The 27,032-nt window shown below is 36.0% G+C and overlaps 5 protein-coding genes across 5 annotated transcripts; 2 read left to right on the top strand and 3 right to left on the bottom strand.

The window, feature by feature from the left end:
• Positions 1–450: 450 nt before the first annotated feature.
• TRIADDRAFT_53474 (uncharacterized protein) lies at positions 451–3,916 on the bottom strand (the record flags this gene model as incomplete). The annotated part of the gene is made up of 10 exons (XM_002109405.1): positions 451–661; positions 763–857; positions 939–1,048; positions 1,135–1,264; positions 1,350–1,436; positions 1,806–1,913; positions 2,288–2,369; positions 3,127–3,240; positions 3,698–3,766; positions 3,900–3,916. The coding sequence occupies 10 exons, from the start codon at positions 3,914–3,916 to the stop codon at positions 451–453; spliced, it is 1,023 nt and encodes a 340-aa protein (XP_002109441.1).
• Positions 3,917–8,450: 4,534 nt separating this feature from the next.
• TRIADDRAFT_20429 (uncharacterized protein) lies at positions 8,451–13,979 on the top strand (the record flags this gene model as incomplete). The annotated part of the gene is made up of 19 exons (XM_002109956.1): positions 8,451–8,567; positions 9,541–9,641; positions 10,262–10,301; positions 10,453–10,565; positions 10,679–10,835; positions 10,927–11,061; positions 11,154–11,259; positions 11,414–11,511; positions 11,611–11,736; positions 11,810–11,893; positions 11,967–12,050; positions 12,134–12,258; positions 12,335–12,485; positions 12,601–12,758; positions 12,842–12,983; positions 13,134–13,218; positions 13,322–13,548; positions 13,624–13,669; positions 13,768–13,979. The coding sequence occupies 19 exons, from the start codon at positions 8,451–8,453 to the stop codon at positions 13,977–13,979; spliced, it is 2,307 nt and encodes a 768-aa protein (XP_002109992.1).
• Positions 13,980–18,337: 4,358 nt separating this feature from the next.
• On the bottom strand, positions 18,338–19,783 carry TRIADDRAFT_53471 (uncharacterized protein; the record flags this gene model as incomplete). Its single annotated transcript, XM_002109404.1, has 3 exons — positions 18,338–18,720; positions 18,888–19,171; positions 19,608–19,783. 3 exons carry the CDS (start codon positions 19,781–19,783, stop codon positions 18,338–18,340), a joined length of 843 nt encoding a protein of 280 aa, XP_002109440.1.
• An 870-nt stretch (positions 19,784–20,653) lies between these two features.
• TRIADDRAFT_20955 (uncharacterized protein) lies at positions 20,654–23,026 on the top strand (the record flags this gene model as incomplete). Its single annotated transcript, XM_002109955.1, has 5 exons — positions 20,654–20,728; positions 21,539–21,648; positions 22,205–22,365; positions 22,571–22,717; positions 22,872–23,026. 5 exons carry the CDS (start codon positions 20,654–20,656, stop codon positions 23,024–23,026), a joined length of 648 nt encoding a protein of 215 aa, XP_002109991.1.
• An 838-nt stretch (positions 23,027–23,864) lies between these two features.
• Positions 23,865–25,856, bottom strand: TRIADDRAFT_21036 (uncharacterized protein; the record flags this gene model as incomplete). Its single annotated transcript, XM_002109403.1, has 5 exons — positions 23,865–24,013; positions 24,159–24,238; positions 24,402–24,476; positions 24,581–24,688; positions 25,720–25,856. The coding sequence occupies 5 exons, from the start codon at positions 25,854–25,856 to the stop codon at positions 23,865–23,867; spliced, it is 549 nt and encodes a 182-aa protein (XP_002109439.1).
• Positions 25,857–27,032: the final 1,176 nt, after the last annotated feature.

The raw sequence follows: 27,032 nt of genomic DNA, 5'->3' as shown, positions 1-27,032 counted from the left end.
ATGTATCTGTTGATTCTTTTCTTGTAATATTTACTTTTCTTAATTGTTAATAAAGTTATTACTGATAGACCAAACTGGACTAATTATAATTATTGTAGAGTATACGGAATGGTTTGTAAAATTGACCAGAAGCACAAGTATGGTAATTAACCGTACGTTAGCTTCTAGAAGCACTCTAGCGACTGAACGTGCACTTGTTGTTATGGCAGCTGTCAACTACATAGTTCTATCGTAATGTAAAATTTTAAAATCACCCAAGCTTGTGCCTCGCTCTATCTGAAGAAATGTTATTCTACACTAGTTACAACAACAACGGCTAGTACCTATAACAACGAAGTAGAGAGATATCGGTATGATCAAGAAGACATCCTTGAATTGCTATGCAACATTGTTATCGATTCTAAACCAATCATGCTTATAGTAGAATTACAATAGATTTATCTAGGATAATTAAGCGCTCGGTAATTGATCAATGGGTGTCTTGAATACAAAATCTGCCGGAAATAGATCCTTTGATCGTGGAAGTAATAATCGATAAGACTGTCGTATAGTGACATCAGCAACGCCAGCTACATCTCCAATTTCTTTCTGTGATTTCTTTGTGTCTGATGCTTGAGACGCTAAATAGATCGCCGCAGCAGTAACGGAAACAGGACTTCGACTAGTCAAATAATTACAAATAACCGTTAGGCTCCAATTATTTATCCTTTCAATTACTTCATCTAAAAGATAATTAGAAATACTTGTAATAGTCGACATTACCCTGGAGCAAGATCAAGTTCGATAGCTCTATGAGCGATATGAGAGGCTGCTTTTTGAACGTAGTTGGGCAAATTTAAATTGGAGCAAAAACGAGACTAGCAAGGAATAAGAATTACATCGATATTAGGCGCGATATGGTGTAACTTGACAAGTTGCATGACATGAGTTCAAGTTACCATAAAATCTTGTGTTGATATCATTTCAACATTAGTTTCTAAGGCCTTAAGGATAGCTTTGAAACATCGTCCAATCTCTTTCTTTGATATTTTCGATACAGCACAAATTTCTGTATTTCATTAAGATGAAGATATTTTAATGCATTAGCAGTAGAGGGTATTACAGTGTTCATACTTACTTTGAAGAAAGTCTTACCCTTAAATGTACGTGGGACGCCTTCTTGCCGACAAGCTATATATAAAGAAGCTGATGCTAGAGCATCATTACTACGGCCTTTGAGGGATTTCAATTCATAGCCTTGTTTGAATAGTACTTTAGCCCGGTCCTAATAAATGATCGATATTGTATTACTGTAGACAGTAGGGTAATTTTCATTTAGCTACATGATATTTATGAACAAAGTTTCTTACAACAATCGTTTTTGGTAAGTTAATTCGATCGGCCATGGTTGCAATTTCCTGAAAGGCATTGACTAAGCTTCTGTCCGTACCATTCATCTAATTAGAGTAAGGATGTAGATATAAGGATACGATAGTCTATATACTAGCGTGTTGTAGCTACATCAAGAGGATAGAATCAAGTTTCATGCAGAAAAATCGATACAATCAATCTCTAGTTTCTACATTGATCTTGTTAATCTATAATTTAATGCAGTCGTTTGACGTTCAAGATATATCACGAAACTATACAATAGTAAGAATGTACTCTGCGGCAATCAGTATAGCGTAACAACTTACTGCATATTGACAAGATAATGCCATATTTGCATTTGCATATACGTTTTATGATAGCAGTAGCTCTATATAAGTACAGTATTTCTAGTGATAAAGTTTGCAGTCTTTTAAGATCGAATATTTTTACATTACCGCAGAGCGATTCCGGTATAGTGCGTTGCCATCAACATCGTAAGCTGCTGAACCTGATGGCGACTTACCAATGACAGTGGTTAGATCACTGCCATTCAGTAATGGATTCTACAAATAAGACATAAGCATCATGATCAATTTCTTTCATACAACTGAAAAGGTCATTGATGAAGCAATTGTACAATTACTGCAGTAGTATTGTATCACTGTATAAATGATATTCAGGATTAGTAGAATTTTACGGGCTAGAATCCGATTAGCTTCTTTGGGTACTTTGTATTATAATGAAATTATAGCTGTAAACATTATTCAACTGAATCAAGTTTATCAATTTGGTAAGCATTTTAAAAGAAATGATAAATGATATCATCATCTAAGAGTTCAGTAGAGGTGGTTCAATTCATAGTACACGCATTAGCTGTGTTTTAGTAAATTGTTACTAAGCTGGATACTATAACAGAGTAGAATAGACTATATCCCACCTCGCTAGCACCAACACGAGATGGATCAGATCGAGCCTTTTCATTGCTAAATGTTCTCCATTCGGATCCAACATCAATGATCCTAAATGATAGCATTAAATAAGTTTTATAACTAAACTATCCATATCGTAATGTTTATTCATCCATCTTGTATGAAATTGAAGAATTCTTGTGAACTAGGAGAATTATTTTAAGCTAAAGTTTAGGTACAACAATCAAAAATATACTGTCAATTTTAATTCCAGATATACGTGACTACGAGTATAATGAGTATTTCTCATTCTATGGGATAACAATATATACAGTATATGTTACAGGTAAATAATTATTGGAAACCAGAATTAATTTATACAATCGTTAGAGGTAGTTTTTACTACTATGATACAATCATACAGTAGTGTTGTACTGTACCAAGGTTTTCTCTACCAGGAACTGCCAATAAGCTGATTACAGTAAATTGGACAACGATGGATTTCAATATGTTATTCACAATTGTTTAAAAATTATTCTACATCAGCAGATCTATACTAGCTTCAATTAACTTCAGAGTTGCACAAGCTGGATTCTTCTCTGATACTATTACGTACTCGTATATCAATTAGATAGTACTGATGTACTGTAAAACACTTTAGGTTTGATTTCAAACTGAAAGTACTATTAAAGGGGCATGATATTCAATTCGACATCTAGGAAGGAGTAAATTACTACGATAGAGAATGTACTATAAAGAATGATCATAAAGCAAATATCGATACAATTTGTACAAGCTGTATGTACACATCTATACTGCATCAATCACAATCGTTTTTTTAGTCCTTGTCGTTAAGAAATTGACATACCGATCTCCAACTACTAAACCACATTCTGGACAAACGATATCGCCAGCACTATAATCTTCAATCAGGTTAGCTTGGGGATGTCTAGGGCATCGTATCTGAATGCCGGTGGTAGCCCTATATTCCAGTACAGGTAGATATAAAATGAATGCATGAGATGACAAAACGCTGAAATAGTAAAATACTTTTGGAATGCAATCAGGTAGGAACAGAGTATTTCATCGTCGACTATACTGAGCAGTGTTGCAATCAATAAAGTAGAATAGTTGCTGATGACGTCTTGTTTTGCAACCGTTGTGTGTGCGTGTTTTAGATATCAAAGACTCTTTTACTGTAGTAAACTCGTTGGGAATAGGAAATACAAGGATGCTAATCATGCTATGCTAAGAAAACACTAGGGTTTGTGTAATATCTGGCGATTGGCGTGTCAATAAAACAAGCCAGTTCTCCGATCGAATCTAGAGTCGTGATTGAAAGTAAAGATGGCGAAAGAGACGAGTCCTTTATCAACTTGATGACTAAAAGATGCAGATCAGTAACCTATTGTAGGCTGTAGTACAATACAAGATTTTACCTACTTCTATCGTAAGCTTCACAACTGCCTGGCAAAAGTGCAGTTTGTCTAGCTGCATATACTCTTGTACTGCATTGAGAAATAAAGTATTGCCATCTCATACAGTTGTAACAAGGACTGTTGAAACAGGCGTAACTAAACCAATGTTGCAATTATTTCCATTTGTAACAAGCATCATTATTACATCACTGTGTTTTCTTACTTGCTTCTCGATGTCATGCTTACAAGATAGCCGAGTAGGGAAAGTATAAGAATAATAGACTAAAAAAAGGCAGGCGATTCTTCTTGTCTTGACGATGGAAATGTCCAATCTTTAGCCTCTAGCTAGTATCGATGAATGGTGTATATTGTGTTGTATTGCCAGCAATGCCTCTACCACATTTCCAAGGGTAGCAAGACTGCGATCAAGGCTAGCGAGTGACAGTAAACTCGATCGATTGACTACAAGCAAGAGTAGACGATCCAATGGATCCCTTGACAATGTCAAATACCTTGGTGCTCCTTTCAGCGTTTTCAAGTAATAATGTAGTCTTGCACTTTGGTGATTGTAGACGAATATCAAAATGATGGAGGCACTTTCTCCAGCAGTTAAATCATCGCTTTGCTTGGGAACCGGTAACAACGGCCATCCTACCGTCTATCTGTAGCATAAGTCTACAGTACTCCATGGCAGCACAGTGTAAAGTACTGTGCTCTGCTATACTGTACTTTTCAGAGTCGAAATGATCGAGCCACTTTCTCCGTCGGTCCGGCTGACGGCCAACCACTGGGTCCAAGACTCAAGCCTCGATTACGCAGTTCGCAGACGTCACCTGCAGCCGACTGAGTACAGTACAGTACTAGAGTGAAAATGCATACGGTAAGAGGTAAGCGGTCATTGCAACTGTATCGTCATCGGTCACAGGACGTCAAGTACAGTTCTAGACTGGACCGATGACTCAGCCGTCGGTCCGGCTGATGGCCAAGCACTGGATCCAAGACTCGATTACGCAGTTCGCAGACGTCACCTGCAGCCGAGTGAGTACAGTACACTGAGTACAGTACTAGAGTGAAAATGCATACGGTAAGAGGTAAGCGGTCATTTCAACTGGATCGTCATCGATCACAGGACGACAAGGACAGTTCTAGACTGGACTGATGACTATGCCGTCGGTCCGGCTGATGGTGAACAACTCGATCCAAGACTCAAGCCTCGATTAGGGAGTCTCGGAAACGTCAGCCTGGAGCCGACTGCGTACAGTTTTAGACTAGAAGGATGACTCAGCTGTCGGTCCGGCTGATGGCCAACAACTGGATTGAAGACTCAAGCCTCGATTAACGGAGTCTCGGAGACGTCAGCTGGAGCCGACTGCGTACAGTTCTAGACTGGACTGATGATGCTGCAGCCGTCGGTCCGGCTGATGGCAAGCAACTCAAACCTCGATTACGGAGTCTCGGAGACGTCAGCTGGAGCCTGGAGCCGACTGAGTACTGTACAGTACAGTACTAGACTGGACTGATGACTCAGCTGTCGGTCCGGCTGATGGCTGGACTGATGACGCAGCAGCCGTCGGTCCGGCTGATGGCGAGCAACTCAAACCTCGATTATGGACGGAGTCTCGAAGACGTCAGCTGGAGCCTGGAGACGACTGAGTACAGTTCTAGACTGGACTGATGACTCAGCTGTCGGTCCGGCTGATGGCCAACAACTGGTTGGAAGACTCAAGCCTCGGAGACGTCAGCTGGAGCCGACTGAGTACAGTTCTAGACTGGACTGACGACGCTGCAGCCGTCGGTCCGGCTGATGGCGAGCAACTCAAACCTCGATTACGGACGGAGATGTCAGCTGGAGCCGACTGAGTACAGTACTAGACTGAAAATCAATACGGTAAGCGTTCAGAGTACGCAAGTACGCATCCAGTGGCATACTGGACGCAGTCTCGATTGCATAACCTCGGCAGACCCACTGAGTGCCTTGGTGGCAGCAAGGAGAACGTAGAAACATCAACCAATCAATCGACTATCCCCCCCCCCCCCTCCAATCTTAGTTGTTCTATCATCCAATCCTTCATTTGATTTATTTCTTGCAGATTAGAGACGAAAGATTGTTGCTATTTGTATGTGTTGTGTGTGCTGTCAATGTGATCGATGATTCCTGCCGTTACAACGAGTAAGAAATCGATCGGAGTAAAAGAGTGAAACGACATTGTCAAGATAGAACAACAAGAGGTACAAGAGTCTAACCCAAGGGAAAAAGTGGCTACCGAAACGAATGAAGGCAAGGAGAAGATGACGATCAAGATATTACTGCATGCCTTGGCCTTCTTACTGGTATCCATTATTATCGCCTATTCCAAGCGTGGATCATGTATGAGTATTGCCGAAAAGAAGGAATACAAGTAAGATAATTCATGATACACGTATCGATCATTCATTGTCAATCAGTGTGCAACTACGCGTACTATAGACGAGACTAGTGTAGATGGTCAACGCCTAAAAGTGCCATCATCATCATCATCATGGGCGTCTTGTTAGGCGATAACGTTGGTCTACTGGATTGAATGAATATCAATGATGATCCAGTGCCACTAAGAGATTGCCTACACTTGGACCAACCCAGAGATTATTTTCATCGTTCGATACTACCACTGATCATCAGCGATCCCTTTAAAATGACGACTTGTTCGCCATCGACGCATTGAGTCAATGGTGTTGTTACGCTTGATTGAATGAACATAAAATGGCAATAGACAACTTGATCTTTACTTCTTCTTCTCCATACTACTATTGTACGTCAATAGAAATGATCGCCTACAGATCATCATCGACGATCCCTTCAAACGACGACTAGCTCGTGATAGACACGTAGAGAAGGAGTTTGCCTGAAGTCTTGTTTTGACGATGTTGTTGTTGCGCTGAATTGATGAAACATAAGATTGTAATCCAGTGTTAAATCATCATACTTTCATGATAGTTATGTACGTGTAGAGTAATGGACTGCCTTCTTCTTCTTCACACCAACATTGCATATTGTCTCCAAAATCCCAACTGAGATGAACACCAGATGATGAATTAGTGTTTAAACTAATCCAACAGATTGCATCTTATTATGAGATGCGATGGATAAAACCATTTCTTTCATGTCCAAAAATCACATCCTCAAGACAACGCTCTTACTTTATTTTATACTTGCTTATTCATTTCAATTCTCATCCTTTTATTTCCCAATCTCGGGTATTCATCACATGACTGATGAATATGCAAAAGGAGTCAAGCAGATCATATCAAAATTCCAGTATGGAAGATTAATTATTTTCTTCAACCTATCCACCAGTTTAGTATCATACGTAGTCGTTCTAAAGCGACAATTCATTCGCCCGATATCAATGTTATTTTGGACAGTACTGTAATCATCATCAGACTAATGCAATAGCAGCAATCTACGCGCTGGACTATTTGCCATGATAACTCCATGATTACACCACATTTCAAATTGAAATATTCTTCAATGTCTAGACTACAGCGTTCGCTTTAGGCAAACTGCAGGGATACGTCGTCAATTTCCTATTTAATTTTCAGTTGTAAAAACACCTGCTAAGCTAGTCTGTCATTGTACAAGCAGCATGCTATTACAAACGAAGGAAACTGTACAGTAGTTGTTCTGCTGACGAATAACGATGCCATGAGTACCAGCAATATTGGGCACAATCTTCTAATCATTCACTTTACTCATAAACTTGACTTTACATTTTGACTTTTATTCATATCAAGTTTATCTTTTGAACAATTTATTTCTGAATTAGATACGTAATTAGTCACTTTCAGCATTTTAACGATGAAATTAAGATTACCCCATCTTGATACAGTAGCAGAATAGTTTTTTTCCAAGATAAAATAGGCGTAATCAACCTTGTGTTGATTTCTGATCCAAATGTAATAGAAATAGGATTAAAGTATACCGACTTTTACTTTTTTATCTAGGTAAAAGCCGGCATACCGTACTTTTATCACATTAATAGGGATTATTGTTTATAGAGTAGATTAATTAATCGCTTTCAGTGTTTCCATTAAGAATTAATATTATTATGATTATTATCCGCCTGATACAGCAAAATACACATGTTCAACTTTCTGTTGATTTGTTATGCCAATAGAGTAGACAGATGAAATACAGTATAGCCATCAAACTATACGCTTTCATATTTGTATCAAATTGATCTGATTTCAGTATCACATTCTAATCATATAATAATTCGCATTTACATGTATACGATAGAATCTCTCTTTATTATACCTAACGTAGTTTTATATTCACTATGTCATTATAACTTAAACCGCATTATTACCACAAACACTAACCAAACTCAATAATAGATTCAATTAATCCTATTAATCCGACAAAATACTAATGTCTTAATTTACAAGTATTGCTTCAACGATGGCACTATCGAATTAGCTATCAGACTGCCGTTCGATGGTTCAAAAACTTTGACCATTATACTGTACTGTACTATATTTTTATTCGAGCGTAACATTATCACAATTGATTCGTTCAACTTGAAAAATGAAATTAAAAAAATCCAATCAATAACTCAACAGTACAAGTGCTTCTCTTATACTCTGTCACTACTATACCCATAAGATACGTCGAGATTATTTCTTATCCATCATAGAAACACTCAATATTTCTATTTAATCTACAAATGGTAAAATAGCCTTGGCCAAAAATTGCCTAGTAAAATTATTTCATAAAATTACAATCGAAAAACATTTCATGAATGCTGCGCTTATAACGATTGCAATTACAAACAACATAGCATTTATCTTTACAATTCAATTTTTTAGGGAAAAAGTCCTGGAAATGTTCTACCATGGCTACAACGCGTATATGGTATGTAAAAAACTTAGTGAAATATTATTATTATTATTAATTAATAAATTGTAATCAATATAATATAGTAACTAAAATCTGCTATTCCTCTCAATCGAAGACTGTAATATATAAGAGTATAGGATCCTACACATTTTCATCATATGTTAATTAGCTGTATAACTCAATTCCATTCTTTTTTTGCTTTCCTAAGAAATGGATTGACATTTTTTATGTACTATGTTTACTTTTGGATCTTGTACTGCTTAATTTATTATAAGAGATTATATATATGGATCCATTTGTTTTACAAGTAATTGTAAATGGCTACTACATCTCTGATTACAATGAGGATTTGAAAACCTATCTTACCCATTTATGTATCCTATTGCTTTGATATAATCCATTTATAACAAAACTAAATATGATCTTATAGAAAGTATAACTAAATGATGGAATACAACGTATATCTTCAGTGGTTCTTATTAGGTGTTACTTATTCAATCACTTCTGAGGGCCATAACAATCATCTTTGCCTACAAAGTCAAGCATAAATTTGTAATTAGTGTGCAAACGAAATATTTTAATTTTATCTCTGGTAGTACGGCTCCCTAGCACTAATATTTCACGATGGAATGGTATATAGTTGCTTTACGTTATTCTATTATCTAATAAGGTAGTCAAACGCTATTAAGCTCACTACTGTATTATTACATGAGAAGCTTCGCAATTTTTAAATTACATTCTTTTCAAATCGATACCGTAATTTGATGGTTACCCCACAAGAAATCGTAGCCTTCTTTAAACGGATTGAATAAAAAAATGATTGTTACTGTAACATAGTTTTTCTGTATTACGGAAGTATTTTCAACATTATTTTTAAATTGAATTGTGTACGACGTCACTGTATTGAAATTAAATAATAACTTTCTTTTTTGATAATATTTGCTTTGGAAACACTGACAATTCGATTGTTCCTGGATAATCTTTTCAGACGAATGCTTATCCCGCAGATGAATTAATGCCTTTAAGCTGTCGTGGACGTATCCGTGGAGTAGAACCGGATCGCGGGGATATTGATGATGCACTTGGCAAGTATGTATATAGAGAAATTAATAGCAATAACTACACTATGGGTTAAAACTATTATTGCTCACCCTATTTAAGAAAAGCTGTATATCTGTATAATTATATGAAGATTGTTCAAGATTTATGAGTTCAATGGAACAAGGCAAAAAAGTAAAACGTTTATCTACGTTTTGAGCTAATTTTCAGCTGTTTACTCTTTGTTCCTTTTTTTCTCATGTCTATCATGCAAGTATTCTCTACATACATTACTGATGTAGTGGTTTTACAACTTTGAATACTTATTATTTGAAAATAACTAAATGTACAAATATCCATACTATGTTGCCCAGACACATTTAGGATTTAAATACTGATTTTTAATGTATCGACAATGACTGGCTTGAAACTTCAGTATTACATATGCAATATACGTAACGCAAATTTTAACCCTTCAAAATTTTTTTCCCGTAATTGTAAATTTTATGTGCACAATACCATTTTTGATATTTATCATAATTATTAATAGTATCATACTATATATATATACATGTGCATACAATGCATGAGAAATAGCAACAATCAATCATAATTGTTAACGTATTTTAAACGAGATATTTTCAGTTTTACTTGTTGTTTTGCATACATAGATTTCAACTGACTTTGATTGATACTCTGGACACGCTAGCTGTAAGTCCAATAATCATTTTTGCAAGATGGATTTATATTGCGCTGGATAGTAATAATAATAGTAGCCCAAGCTTTATCAAATTGTGATCATTATAAATTATGTTAACTATATTTTGACTGAATGATATTTCGCTTCAAACATTTTAATTAGGTATTAGGAGATGTTGCAGAATTTAATAAAGCTGTCCGTTCAGTTATCAATACGGTATCCTTCGATACCGATATTGTTGTTTCAGTATTTGAAACAAATATTCGCATTTTAGGGTAACTATAATTACAATCAGTACTACTGCCAAGATAACATCATCGTATATTTTAGGTGAAAAAAATGGATTACAGATAGTTCATGTCCCTTGTTTATTAATATACATATTTAGCGGACTTCTGGGAGGCCATGCCGTCGCAGCCCATCTTAAAGAAAGCGGAAGACCTGAATTACAATGGTATAATAACGAGTTGCTAGATAAAGCAAAAGATATTGGTAATCGTCTACTACCGGCTTTTAATTCGCCTACTGGGATACCATATCCTAGAGTAAGTAACTGAAAATTCTGCCTAAATGATCATAAGTGAACTGTTACTTTTTTTAACGCACAATTAACATTACATCATCTCAACACTCTAGGTTAATCTCAAGTATGGCATCAATAAAGAATTATCTACCAGCAGTACTGGACGTTCTACTTGTTTATCTTGCGCAGGAACAGTTTTGCTAGAATTTGCTGCGCTTAGCCGGTGGTCCCAAAATGCTACTTTTGAGGTATTGCACCCACAGTAAAATTTGCCTTTAAAATTTTTTTTCCAAAATTTAATCCTATTTGACCTAAATCTTAAATGCACATATACGTGTAGTTAAAAGCCCGACTGGTAATGAAGCAATTATGGAAACGTCGACAGCGACATAGCAATTTACTGGGTCAAACAATCGATGTAAATGATGGTGACTGGATAACAAAAGGTATTTATCTACCATACAGTATGTGATTCATTATAGTGGATGGTATCATTATGTTCGCAGTCTATATTCGTTCGATATCGTGGTTAGCTTTGCCATACCCTGATATGATAATCCCCGTAATTTGAAATTTTTTCACTGCCCTTTTGATATTTAGATAGTGGAGTTGGTGCAGGCTTCGATTCGTACTATGAATATTGTCTAAAAGCTTATATTTTACTTGGTGATGAAACGTTTCTCCATCGATTCAATACGGTAATAAAGTAATGTTTATATAGCAGTTACTATTATTGTGCAGTCTACCGATACTCATGGATTTTAAAATAATGACGTTTGTTATTTCTGATCTAAAAGCATTACGAAGCCATCATGAACTACATTAGCCAAGGACCAATGCTTGTAAATGTATTAATGCATCGACCACGATATGCCTCTCGCCCGTACATGGATGCTTTACAAGCTTTTTGGCCTGGATTACAGGTAATTGCTACTATATTGGATAATTGTGCTAAACAATCTTATATAATCAATTAATATTTATACGATTTTGTAGGTATTGAAAGGAGACCTAAAGTCTGCTGTGATAACACATCAATGGTTGTATGAGATTACAAAAAAACATAATTTTATTCCTGAGGTATGGCATAAATTTTTTCATTTTACTCTGTGCCATTCCAATAAAAGATAGCGTTACTTCTTTTTAAATGCAGGCCTTCACGCCTAATCTGGGTGTATACTGGCCTCATCATCCACTTCGTCCAGAATTTGCTGAGAGCACCTATTTTTTATATAAGGTACAACTGTTGTTTTCTTGCATTGCCAAATGCAAGTCAATTTTAATCACAGCAGCCTCGTAATGCTACTTTATATCCTATAGGCAACCCGTGACCCATTTTATTTAGAGGTAGGTAAATCCATCGTAGAAAACTTAAACAACTACGCTCGTGTTCCGTGCGGATTTGCTGCACTAAAAGATGTTCGTACATTGAGTCAAGAAGATAGGTAAATCGTCAAGCTGTAAAAATCTTATCTTTAATAGTAACTGTTGGTATTAACATTGCCAACTATCCATTTACAGATTGGATTCTTTCGTCTTTGCCGAGACTTTTAAGTATCTTTACCTCCTATTTGCGGAAAAGGAAGATGTGATTTTACCAATCGATAACTTTATTTTTACTACTGAAGCTCATTTATTGCCTTTATCACTATCCAACATTCGTATTTCCGAGGTAGCTTCATAACTACACTAACTTATGTTGTGATTGGGTTATAGCATTTACTTTTACTTCAGTACTACCTATGCGCACTATTGTGCAATTACTAATCAACTGCCTATCGAACTAGATCGATCGTGTCATGGAAAATAAAACTATTAATTTTACCATGGATGCCTCGACTTGCCCTGCAAATAATGATAAATCCAACAGTTTTTCAAAGTTTACTATGAATTTGCGTTCAGGAACTACTGAAAAACAATGTGACCCAAAAGATGCATCACAGGCGTAATTAAACTGAATATGGCAATATTTATGTTGCTCTTGCGTGCAATAAAACTTATTTTGAATTCTTATCGGTACTTCTTTAGTATAAACGCAGACAATCTCAAATTAAAGCCCTCTGACCTGGTGATCGGTAATTTAGAACATCAGAAACTTTTACAAGAAATGGGCGTACAGATCGTTTCAATACAAGATGGCCGCTTACACTTACAACATATGCCTAGTATTGTAAGTCTTCGTCAGACATCTGCGTTATTACCTTTAGTAGTATTTTATTGGTAATTTTATAGTTTCAAAGCAATATACATTAATAACTATAAAAAGAAACAATCAACTTTGCTTAGCTAATGGACTTGATCTAATAATCGTTCTTGTTAGGCAAAATCACCAAAAGATGCAGAATTAGGCTTAGAATTTATGCGACAAGTCATTGAGGTTAATCGTATTATCAAAGAAAATCCCGGTATGATATTTATACATTATTATATTTATATTGGGTATTTTATATTCTACTATTACAATATTTCTGCAATAGTTGACGATTACATGCATTCTTTTTATGGTAGTAATCCAACCTCGCGTAGTTCAGCTTCTTTCCGCGCCTCATAATGGACTTGTAACTTTATCAGCGGGCCCGGCGCAATTTGGAAAAAATTTGACGGCAAAATATCATGTAAGAGGGTTTGCAGCCATATCAAATCCTGTTAGTGGATGTACCGCTTTAAATAACTTCGATGACGTATCTGGGAAAATAGTCATTACTAAGCGTGGTGATTGCATGTTTATCGATAAGGTACTAAATTGATTCTGTGCTTGCACTTTTATGGTATAGATCAATTTCTTAATGACAATTTAATTTCATATTTAGGCCAGAAATGTTCAAGCAAGTGGAGCGATAGGCTTGATAGTAATAGGTAGTTATGATAAATAATGCAATAGTTTTGCTACATCAACAACAAAATTGATAATATATTTTACTAACAGTATAAGTTATATTTCATCACCTTGTTAGATAATACCGAGGGAAGTTCCGCACATTCCCATCAGGTGTTTGCTATGAGCGGGGATCAAAATAACGATATTAAAATACCGGCAGTGTTCCTTTTCCAGAAAGAAGGAAAGATACTTATTGAGGCGGTACGGAACAGTGACTCTAAATTTGAGATCCTTTTAGGAGCACGAGCTATTAGTAGTAAGTTAAAGTGGTCATTTCTATTGATGTAAATTTGCAGATATTTAATTAACGATTACCACATCGTCCATTCGTGCAAGATTGATTTTAATGCTGATTTGTACTATTTTCGACATAGATTGGAAATACTCAGTTTCTCCTGACAATGTAGTCACATCTACAGCAACCACAGAAACAGATACAATGCAAATGACAAAAGCGCCAGATACTGATAAGTCAAGGACTTCCGATCCATTAGCTAATAAAATTAGCAAGTCAGTCCAAAGTCAAACGGGAGATGAAGACATTATTTTAGAAGACAATGAGGATTCGCCATAAAATATTTTCAATGTGTGAAATTAAATTGCTTTCAACGATATTATCGGCGAGCGGTGTTTGAATACATTGTTTAATTGCCGATATATTGCTATTCTTTGTATTTACAATAAACCTTGGTAATTTTTTGGAATTACTTAAAATTTGATATTGTAGGTATGAAAGCGTTTGCTATAATTGTGCCATATAGGCAAAAAAAATATTCGTACTTTAATTACAGTTGCTAGGTTTAGTTTTAGATCCGCATATTGTATACTCGTATATATAATTATTACGGACATAGTAGTTATCGAATAGATGGTATAGAAGTATTGTTATTAAGCTTTTCTCTAACGTCATAATGTTTTTAACAAAATAACTTAGGAGTGATCTATACTGTTCATGTTATCTCATCAAGATGTGCGCATAGAATGCGTGTTTAACATCATGACATATCGTATGATGCCATTCCAAGCTGCTGCCTCCACGAGCGGTAATGTTAAGCATTTTAGAATTCGTTTACAGTAAAGATCGCTGACACAAGCTATTGTACATATACCACAACATGTACTTTGACTTGGATATTGTATATGCCTTCTTGTTCGTTGGCAATGGATCATCACTGTAGATTCTACAGTTTATAACTTAACATGATTTACTGTAAGTAGTACGATAATGTATTTTATGCTGTACAGCAGACATTTGCAATCTCAGTTTTATAAACTGTAAATAGATTTAGTAATAAGCCCTAGGCATACTGTATGCTCGATTGTAATGCTATAGAACTCAATTTTCACTCACAATCGAATAAACCATGCATTACAAGTCGGGTTACAACCTGACCTACAAGTAGTGTTCAAGGCTATTCTACGTATAATGAAGAACTTCCTTTAATAGCAGTTCACGAGCTTGTTATACTGTAATAGAGGCATTTACAAAGGCCAGCCTAGAAATAATGGATTATCTGATCAGCATCAACTATACCGTAAAATGTATCCATTGGGCGATAGCAGTCCATAACTAGATATAGAGTACAGTATCGATAAATCAGAAAATTTCAGCTATTTTCTTACAGTAAATTGATAAAAGAATTTATTTTCTTTTTTCGTCAACCAATTCAATAATACAGAATTTGCAATTCCACATAGAAAATTCATTATTTCAAAACATTTTTATCCAGCGGTCTGAGACGCTTCCATCTCAATTTAGTTTATTATACGTAGTAAATAGTTTAAAATGTATCTATCTTAATGCTTGATTTACACGAAAATGTTTCAATCGATGGAAGTACATTACATATGATCCGAGGTCTACTTTCCAATCTCTCATGACTGCGCAATAACTTGTCATCGTGCTATGAGTCTTCAATGGCAATTTACAGTCTTTCTCATCTCTCCAATTGTATCTCAGTTCTCAGTTGTTATCTCTTCCACCATATCTACTAATGACAATATAGAAAAATCATTTCAGTCAATAGTTTCAATCTTTATACAATACATAGTTTAGTATGGAAGGTTACCGCTGTCTAGAAATGAAAGATATTGTAGAAGCGATCGTATCAGAAAGACTAATCTAGTACTATTCATCGTGATTTTTTAAACACTCATACAAGAGGTGTCAGGGTTGTTCTCATCATTTTACAGATCGCATCCTCAATTCCTTTGACATAGCAGTTAACAAATCTTTCAAGCAATGTCATTGCATGAAATAAAGCGTCTTATCCAATTTACTTACGTGATAAATATAGGTGATTAGTCCAAGATGTGCTTTAAGAACCTCGTTGTTGAAGCGGACTCATTCCATCGCTTTCAAGGCAAACTTGAGCTATCCATTAGCAAAAATTCAAGCTGCAGTCTTTGGTGAGTTATGGCGGTGACCTTGTCTACGCATCTAAGAATTATTAAGAACTATCTGCGAGACAACACCAGCCAATTTACTTGTAGACTTGAACAGACTTGCACGATATCGTGCATTGCGAATATCATCTCATCGCTTCATCAATACCCTTTGGCCATTAAAAAATCGACCATCCATCTTGTCGATTAAGTGCTCGTCTTTTAAATGTAGATTTTCTTGTAGTTCATTTTCATGCTAACGACAGTATGGAGTCATACCGCCATTACTATAGAAGCTATAATAGTGGCGATCCTCTCTTTTTCTCCAGTAGACATCGAGTTTTGCCAGGAAGTGCTTGGAAAAAAGAAAATCCAACCAGGACTTTAAGCTTTCCTATCCAGTTCAAGCCGACTAGTGCAGCACGTGGAGTGACTTCGAGGCGGGCAGATTTCGCTTTATATACTGTACAGTCTGTACGGTAGAATTGTATAGTATCATACTGTATGCTGCACCTTATAGTACAGTATCGTACCGCCCAGTGTTCAACGTAATGTACAGTACCCATACCGTAGTTAGTATTGTACTTTTACCTGCATGTCCTGCTACGATTCCTCTAGTCGTCATAGTAACTACGTCGATGGAGAGTTCAATTTATGACACTCAAATCTATATCTGACTGCCAGCATAATTCGATTTTTATAATTAATTATCAATAACTAGCCAAACGAGCACACCATGCCGCATGAAGGCTATTTCTAATAATATCAATAGATGTTATACTCGTAAAGTCGTATCATTCAATCTGGCAGAAGATTTCAGCTAGTAGCTGCGTCGATATCTATATCTGACTGTCAGCATAATTCGATCTTTATAATTAATTATCAATAACTAGCCAAACGAGCACACCATGCTGTATGAAGGCTATTTCTAATAATAGCAATAGATGTTATACTCGTAAAGTCGTATCATTCAATCTGGCAGAAGATTTCAGCTAGTAACTGCGTCGATGGAGAGTTCAATTTATGACACTCAAATCTATGTCTGACTGTCAACATAATTCGATTTTTATAATTAATTATCAATAACTAGCCAAACGAGCATACCATGCTGTATGAAGGCTATTTCTAATAATATCAATAGATGTTATACTCGTAAAGTCGTATCATTCAATCTGGCAGAAGATTTCAGCTAGTAACTGCGTCGATGGAGAGTTCAATTTATGACACTCAAATCTATGTCTGGCTGTCTACATAATTCGATTTTTATAATTAATTATCAATAACTAGCCAAACGAGCACACCATGCTGCATGAAGGCTATTTCTAATGATATCTGTAGGTGTTATACTCGTAAAGTCGTATCATTCAATCTGGAACAAGATTTCAGCTCATGATACCTTGCTTAATGTGAATAAGATACTTTACTTATGATAGTAAGCAGTAGTGTCATGCGCCTACAGAAATAATTATATATATCTCTATATGCACTCGTATAGAAGTTAATAACTGTGTTGTCTCGTACGACTTATACAAGCATATAACTATAGTTCGGACCATACTATGCTTTGCTTAAAATGGATGACTGCCATTGCATAGACGAGACATGAACTCTTGATCGATGTTTGAATACTACAGTAGCTGCAATTAATTAATTCTAAATTTATTTTATGGCATATAGATAAGTGATATAGCAAATTTTACAAGTAAATCGACAGCATTTGCAGCCTGTACAATAGATCCAGCTTCAATATTTGCAAATTGTACTCGAAAATGGTCAATAAGTAATAGAAAACGGTTGAGAATCAAAGATTATACTGGGATTGAAGAGCAATATAAATATACAAAATTAAAATTTATTTATCAGTTCGACAACTGAGCATGGAAGAGGTAATCTTGCACAAATAGTGGTCAGAATAGTTTGCATATTGAGTATAACAATGTACTGCAGTACTGCATATGTACTAATACATTCTATTGCTTCATTTTATGAAGGTACTAATAATAATAACAAATGATGACCAATAATGTCTTAATCAATGCATCACGTACTTTACAATAGCGAAATAGCGTATTCATACGCTAAATAGAAACAGCATACTCGTATGTGATAATATCTTGTGCTTCATTTTTTGTGTGAAAATATCAACGCTTTACCTATGGTTATTGACCATAAAATTCAATGTACATAAATAGACAACAAGACTAGATATATACAATATTGTAACTTCATTTAGCGGCTAATGAGATAAGTTAATTTATTCTTCATAACAAAAATGGAATGATAGCTCGACGATCTTCAGGATAATTTGAAAAATTCTGATAATACCATTGGTTTGTTTGGACAGCTCCTAAGGAGAGCATCGTTGTAATGAAAGCCAATAACAGCCACCATGACTGATGGTCAAGACTTAAAATGAATCCGATAGAAAAATAGATGATAATTTCTGATAGGTAATGAGGACACGAAACGTAGTTGAACCAATCACCTCTTGGAACTCCATAGTTGTTGTGAGATGAGCTTCCTACGCGTAACTGAGCTAAGATATTATGGCATCGATGTTGATGCAAACTACCCCAACAGAATATGCAGACTCCAATAATATTGGTGGCAGTTGATAGATCTTTCAACCGGAAAGTATCCCCATCTAGAATGCAATTCGAATCAATTACTTAATACTAGTCTTTTACGTAAGTTGATACACATACTCCTATAATTGACGCGTTAAGAGCTATAACGCTTTAACAGTGAACAGTTATACTATATAACTACTATAATATAAACTATAGAAAGAGCAAAATATTACCAACAAACCTGATGTTAAGAAAGATCCATCAGATATGATTGTTAAATTAACTAGTATGTAAAACATTCCTCCCAACAAGTAATGACCTAAATGCATTTGTGCCGATTGTGAAAATTTTGAGATAAATAAGCATTCGTAGAGACGTCGAAATGTTTGCAGGGATAGCAATACCAGAGAAAGGATAATAGATGAGGTCTTAATCGTGTAATAATTGGCAGAGTCTAAGTAGCCAAATACTTCCTTTACTTGAATGATGATTTGATAGCACAAAAACTTTTGCTGTTTGTTACAGCTAGAGAAAAGCACGGATAGAGTGAGAAGAGTAAAAGTACTTCCTATCCAGTAGAAATGTGCAAAGTACCTACAAAACGAGATTATCAATAGATTAATCCACTCGTCTATAAAAGACCTGTTGATTATCACCATAGTCTATCCTTCTGCATTCTGCAGAGATTGTACTTTGCAAGAATTCAAAAGTTAACGATTGCAGAAAAGCAACTTGTGATCAAGATCACTAGAGTAACACTAGCCTACAAAAGACCTGTTGGTTGTAACCGTAGCCTATCGTCCAGTATTTTGCAGAGTCTGTACTTTGCAAGAATTGAAAAGTTGCTGACAGCAGAAATGCAACTTGCATTGTTGATCAAGAACGCTTAGCTCAACTTTAACTAGTCCATCACCTACAGCTCTTATTACCATACAATGTATTTGGTGTTTCAGTGTCTGACCTTTTAGGGACTAGCCACTTTCGATTGAATGCAGAAGTATTCTCATCAAGCAGCTTGCCCCATTCATATGTAGCCCGGATGAAGAGTGGTAAACGATGATGGCATAAGATATAAGCCAAAACTTGAGCTAAAACAATGGCTAAAAGACAGCCCCATATTAATGCGAAACCGTCCATCCTGGAGCTGCTCTCTGCCCTTAGGACATGATATTATAACGCGGCTGCAGTCCAAAATACTGGTCAAAGGAGCATCAATGCTGTATTAGGAAGTTGTAGTCCACAGCAGAAGCCGTCAACGAAGTGTTGAGCAGATTGTGCTTGGGAAATGTGGGGCACCTAGAGCACTGTTCAACTTGATTGAATTTGCCTAGTGGCACTTAACTTAGGGGCAGCTACTGCAGCCGATGGTGCTGTCAGCCTGTCCACTACAGTACGGTACACCAGTGTACTGTACTGTACACTGTACACTGTACACTCAGTACAGTACAACGAAGTCCTCACGGCTGTGGGTCACCCGTGCCACGTCACGACATTACTATCCAGTCCAGTCCAGTCTAGTTCAGTCTGGTCCAGTCCAGTCCGGTCCAGTCCGCACCGTACTGTATCCCGGTGCACAACAGAGTGGACAGACAAGCGGACAACCGAACCTTGCTCAGGTCAAGACTGGACTGCAAGGGAAAATTTCTTGACATTACTATTTAGTACCGTTACTACAGTATAGTACGATACATATGGTTACTACAGTATGCAGCAGCAACAACTACAGCACACTATACCGCACGGTACTGCATCAGAGTGAACGACAGAGTGGACAGACGAGCGGACGGTCGTGCAGAGGTCCGATAGGAAACTAGACTTTAACGGAAAATTTCTTCAGTCAACTGCCAACGAGAGCCTTGCCAAATCCCAAACTCTTTCTCATCACCTTGCTCAATCCTAAACTCTTTCTCATCACCTTGCCAAATCCCAAACTCTTTCTCATCACCTTGTCAAATCCCAAACTCTTTATTTGCTTGCCTTAAGCCTAGTTGAGAAATAATAATCAATATGGTTTTAATGACTTTGATAGCTCGTGTGGCTGACGGGCTGATAATGGCTGCATCCATGCAAGAATCAGAAGAGGTTTGTTCTCCTTGGAGCATTTACGCTTCCGTTGTACTGCATGCAATGGATAGTAGTTGAGTAATAATAGCCAATGCATGTCTTACCTTATTCTACACTGTACAATCATCTATGGTTGTTGCTTATTGATCATGATATCCTTTAAAATACCAACAAATATAAAAACGAACTAATACTCGTATGGGAATCATTGCTCTTCGTAATAACGACGACATCGACACTTTGAACTGAAATACAGTAGATTAGAGAGAATCTTTTTTTGAATTGCAAGAGCTTACTTCACAGCTATTCTAAAACACCACCATATCCAAAGTGGCGGATTACTTACAGTTAGGGAGAAAAGATCCGTCATACATTTAGCTTTCTTGACAACTAAATCGATTAGTCTTATAATGTTACCAGCAATAGATATACTGGTTGTAAAAATGGCAGTGAAAATCATCCAGTAATATCGTGGTAGTTTCTCTTGTGGTGAAAAAAAACAAAATCCGCTTCGCTATCAACTTTGCTGGGCGTACGCTAGTACTGTATTGGAATACCTAACGTCTGGCAAAGTTGCCACAGTTCACGAGCCACCAAACGTTATACCGGATTATTAGTTAACTTGCAATACTTTTCTACCAAGATGAACTTGCCTATAGGTAGATAACATGGGTGCCAACTACTGTACACTAAAAGGATATTCGGTGTTTCCATTATTTCCATCAAGGACGTTACTAATCTGCACTCATAAACTGCCGATACGTTAGCACATGGTAGTACACTTGATTTGTCAATTCTTGTCAATAATTTCGTATAATCTGGTAATAGGTTGGCAAGACTGCACAACAATATCAAAATCAAGCAAAGATGTTGTTCAGAAAACTATCAGATCAATCACCGACACGCTGTAGCATCGAAACTGGTCCTTACGTTTTCCAGTAAGTTTTCGTAACAAGAATATCAAATTTTGTTCTACTGCTGTCTACTAATTATAATCAGTATGTGGAATCACCGTACACGCACCACACTGCTGCAACATGATCAAAGTACTTATTTTTGGCCTATATATTAAGCAGTTATCATCATCCTGCGTTGCATTCTCTTGTCATGATAATTTTACACTGTGGCATTGCGCGATATACAGTACCATATAATACTCGTATATCCTGAATTTCAAATGACAAAGACGTTCTAAATGGAATTCCTCCAATGGCACTTGTAAATAATACAGTTTTCGATCTCTTTTTCGAAGCTCTTATTAATCCCTCCTGAAAGATTCCCCTTAAATGAAATACTGTAGGAGCATTATACTTTCTATTACAGTGCTTTTGTACAAGTAACAAGTTCGGATTAATATGGTCATGAATCTTACAGTATACGCGTACATTAAAATATAAACGGCCAGAGTCCAATCCGTTTATACTGGGAATGCTTTTAACCAACCTTCCTTCTATCTCACGTTAATTTAAACACCCTTTTCTTATTTATCAACAGTTACTTAATAGACACCGGCGTCTGTTTCATGGCTCTTTGCGAGAAGACTTTTTCGAAAAGACTAGTATTTGGATACTTGAATGATTTGCAAGCAGAATTTATCAAATTGTATGGGTCTGAAATAAGAATAGTTTCGAGGCCTTACTGTTTCATTGAATTTGGTAAGCATACCTAAGCTGGTAATTACTTTACTAGAATTGTCTGGAATAAATTATTTTCCCTTCAGCATTGAATAATTAAGATAATCAATCAGCATTCGCTGTTAGCTACCTGTAATTTTTTGTGTAATGCTAATGTAAAATTGAGAAATAGCTGTGTATAAATTACGTACATTACTGATGCATATCTTGAATCTTTTGCATTCAGAAACATTTCTACTGAAAACAAAGAAATCTTATATGGATTCGCGATCTCATCGTAATTTAAATCAATTAAATGATGACTTACACGATGTACAAAGAATTATGCTGCAAAATATTGACGATATTTTACAGCGTGGAGAACAGCTATCAGGTTGTTTTGCTCATACAGTGTTTATAATTATCAATAATCTGTTCTTTTATAGATAACTCTTTTTACAATACAAGAATCATATATAAATTGCATATTTTGTACGTATCCTATACGATGTGAAGCTGATTATCCTGATTTTGCTTTATCCCTTTAGTTCTGGATGATAAAGCTAGCCACTTATCGATGCATTCTCAGAAATATAAAAAGGATGCCAAATACTTGAATTTACGGTCAACTTACGCTAAATATGCTGTCATAGGTTTTCTGTTTTTTCTAATAGTGATCTACTTAAGGTTTTGGTGGTGGTAATACGATGATGATTCTATATCAAGGCGTATTGCTACGAAGATGAAATTAAATTAATAGTAGCATATACAAATTATAACACTATATTTTGACAACAGTCAACTTGTGTTGCAACGTTTGTCAGGATCACTGACATTAAATTACGAATTTTTAAGTTACAACTGTGACGAGACAAACGGTAATAAGCATCGATTGATTTGCTTTATTATTCTGCACCAGTTATTGATATAATTGAAACCTGATTAATGCATTAAAGGTACTATTTTAATTGGTCTACCTATTTTTGATTAGAGATTCGAATATCTCAGGTGCTACATCTTGCTCTGAATATCGCAGTTGATGTCCAGCATATACTGTATTTACTGCTGGTATAAGTGGACAGATGTTAACACTATTTAAAAAGTTAATATTGTACATGTCCTTGCAAACATGTATCTTTACATCAAAGGCTCTCCGCCAGAATATATTGTCATAAAGTAACAGGAAATTAATAAATCGTAGAAGTATAGAGATATACGTACCTGCTACAATTGTAACAAGCGTAGTGTACGATCGTGTTCGTATTGTAATAAAAAGAAAATAAATATCCTGGTAATTAGTTAGATTTAGCATTTCATTATATTTTGGTATTGAATATGATTCATCTAGATGTTCAGCAACTGGCTTCTGGCTGTAACAGGGTGTCGCTACTTTTGTAAAACTTTCATTCAATTAGAAGAACTGTGGCTTTCTTTGTAATCCTGTGATGAATTTCTTCATTTACAATACATCAAAATCGTCCAACTTGAAACAATAAAATAGCTAATTTCAATACAAACTGTGAAGAGACAAATTATAAATACTATAGCAGCAAATTGATCCTAACCTCGCCTTGATAACGTAGTAAATGTTTTTTAATCTTGGATGAATCAGTCCACGTAACGTAATCTTCCATCGTTCTTGTCACCAACAGTGCAGGATCGGTTACGACTTCTGGTCCTATACGAATGTCTGTGATATAACGCGTCAACGAAAATTGTACAGTAAATGCACTTTTTAAAATAATGCAGCAATACTCTTTCATTCTAATCAGAAAAATGTGAGTCAATAAACTTATTATTAGTAACATGTAATAGGAGAAATCATAAATGGATACGACCATGCTCTATAAATGTAGTTGCCATCGAAACGGTAGGAGCCATTCGTAGCTTGACCAGAATGACAGGCAATCTTCTCCTACAATGCACAGTAGTCAAATAGCGAAATGAATCGTTATTACCGCACCTTTATACTAGAACTAATGCAATGGCAAAAAAGCTATTGGCATTAACCTACAAGAATAAATTTTATGGTCATAAACGATGCATAAACTGGAATCTACTTTGATTAGTACACTGACCTGCAGAATGTGGAAGCGGTTAATTTCTCACACAAGGTTAGACTCTTCTGCGATTGGATAAGTCCAAGATTATATCTACACATATAATATTATCAGTTACGCAATCAAAGTCAACTTAGGTATTCAACTCCATCAAGGAAGGGCGAATTATATAACTGTTAAATAAAACGATGACTTACAGTTTTTCGATTAACAATGCGGAAGCTTCCACGCGAAATTCATCATTAACATCTAGCTTTTTAAGTACATGAGATAATTTCCTTACCATTCCACAAAGTTTATTATATCTAGATGTTAAATTCAAGTACAATTTTAGATTATGGCAAGGGACACTTCCAATATGGTGCAGCCTTTAAACTAACATAGAAATCCAATGTCTATAATTACTTTGTGAATAACGAATTAGGTAGATCTACTAGATCTGTAGTCATGACGTGTGTCTTTAATGTATACTAACGAGATGATGGTTAAAAAATAGCCTATCACGTAATTACACACTTGAGCGATAAAAATGAAATCTGATTGTACTAAACTCATTCCATATCTGGTACCAGTATAATACTGCTTGTTCAGCATCACATATTACGCGTAGGGATAACTCGAACTTTTTATATTCAGTCATAGCATTACATGTATACTGGATCATAGCATGATATTTCTATTGTAGATAATGCACAAAGTATTTAATAAAGAAATGGGATGTAATATCGTATCGGTCCAACTTGTAACAATAACAGTATAGTGGATTACTGACCAATATAAAGTTTCTATATCCGTTGATTTAACAGAGAAAAGATGTCATTTGAAATGGGATAGCTCAAGTTGGATATCGAATAAAGCCTTGTGCGAAGCAATGAGATGTACACTATCGTATCTATCCAACTGGTCGTAATCAAAGTACAGCGTGTTACTAGCCAATACAAAGTTTGGATGTTACTTCATTTACAGAGAAAAGATGAAATTTGAATGAGACAAGTAAAGTTGTGCTATGTAAGAGTTACTGCAGTGGCCGAACGAGCCATGGATCTCTTCCTTTCATCCAACTGTAAACATCTTGAAAAGTAAGAATTAATCAACCATGTTGTACACTATCTCCATACTGTACTCATTTTTCTAACAAATACAATATCTCACTATGATCGTTTGCGTCTATGTACTGTTTGGATGCCTAAATATGCTCCGTTGTATGATTATATTTGCAAAGTCGAAAAGTGAGTATTGATTTTGCACAACATGATGTATTGCATGAACGAATATCCGAAATGTAGAACAGAAGTAACAAGCGTTGTTATTACGCTATTTTAGCGAAGACATTTACTTAGTATAATCTTCTCTTTTTTTAATATGATATTTGCGTATAATCTGGATCTCGCGAATATTATTTTCCTTCTTCCATGATATAAAATCAACTTTTTTTAATAATTTCTTTTCGTGATATTTCAAGGAGCGAACCATGCTTGCAACGAGAGAGAGAGAGATGACAGACCGATGACAGACAGACGACCGACAGATGATAGACAGTCACTCTACCTCGAGTGCAGCCACCAGAGCAGAGTCCTTTTCCTACAGTGCACAGTACAGTATTTTACAGTACGAAGTCTAATACTGTACAGTACTGTACTGTAGACGACGGTGTAACGCAGCCTGAATACAGGGGGCTGAGTATTTGCTGGTCGTTTCAACTCAATCGTAGATCTGAAACGATACGCTATACTGTTGATGTCTAAATCTCCCTTCCTTAGTTGATTTCCAACACTTATCATGAATTATTAACGTCTATGTTCTATAATTTTGCGCCAATAAGTTTCTTCCTTATTTCGAAATCATTTTCAGCTGCTAATGAGCGATTTAAGTGCAGAAGTGCAGAGTCCTTTTCTACAGTGCACAGTACAATACTTTACAGTACGAAATCTAGTACTGTACTGTAGAGGACGGTATAGCGCAGTCTGAATACGGGGGGCTGAGTATTTGCTGGTCGTTTCAACTTAATCGCAGATCTGAAACGATACGCTATACTGTTGACATCCAAATCTCCCTTCCTTAGTTGATTTCCAACACTTATCATAAATTATTAACGTCTATGTTCTATAATTTTGCGCCAATAAGTTTCTTCCTTATTTCTAAATCATTTTCAGCTGCTAATGAGCGATTTAAGGCGATCTAGAAACTGGAACTTCTTGCCACAGAGGAAAAATCTGGATTTTGCGGGTAGGTGTTACCGCGTCCTCGTACGAGTGGACATCAGTGGACATGACTAGACATGACTGCATGCAATAGGATTGGCGATGGAGGATGTCAAGGATATCAAATAGATTTATTCAGATATTATGAAGGAAATAACCGTAGGGAGTAAATCGATATCGCAAGGGCTATTATATTCTTACATTGATAGAAGATTCCAGGAAAGAAGTAGTACCTATCCATGTTCACCTTTGGTGTAGCAGTTCCAAGATAGGGGTACTCGTATATCCGCCGATGTTGTCATGGTTATGGCCTTGAGTATCGAGGCGGTGAATTCAATTCACTCAGGCTAATTCCATATATACAAATAAATTATAACGGGCTTAAATTTATACCAACTGTCTTATTTTGTTCAATAGAGCGCTGTAAAACGATGATTTAGGTCAGGAA

The sequence above is a fragment of the Trichoplax adhaerens genome, genomic scaffold, assembly GCF_000150275.1.
Source record: "Trichoplax adhaerens TRIADscaffold_2 genomic scaffold, whole genome shotgun sequence".
In the NCBI taxonomy this organism is placed as follows: domain Eukaryota; kingdom Metazoa; phylum Placozoa; class Uniplacotomia; order Trichoplacea; family Trichoplacidae; genus Trichoplax; species Trichoplax adhaerens.
Note: the sequence above shows the minus strand (reverse complement) of the source record. Positions and strands in the feature narration are given on the sequence as shown.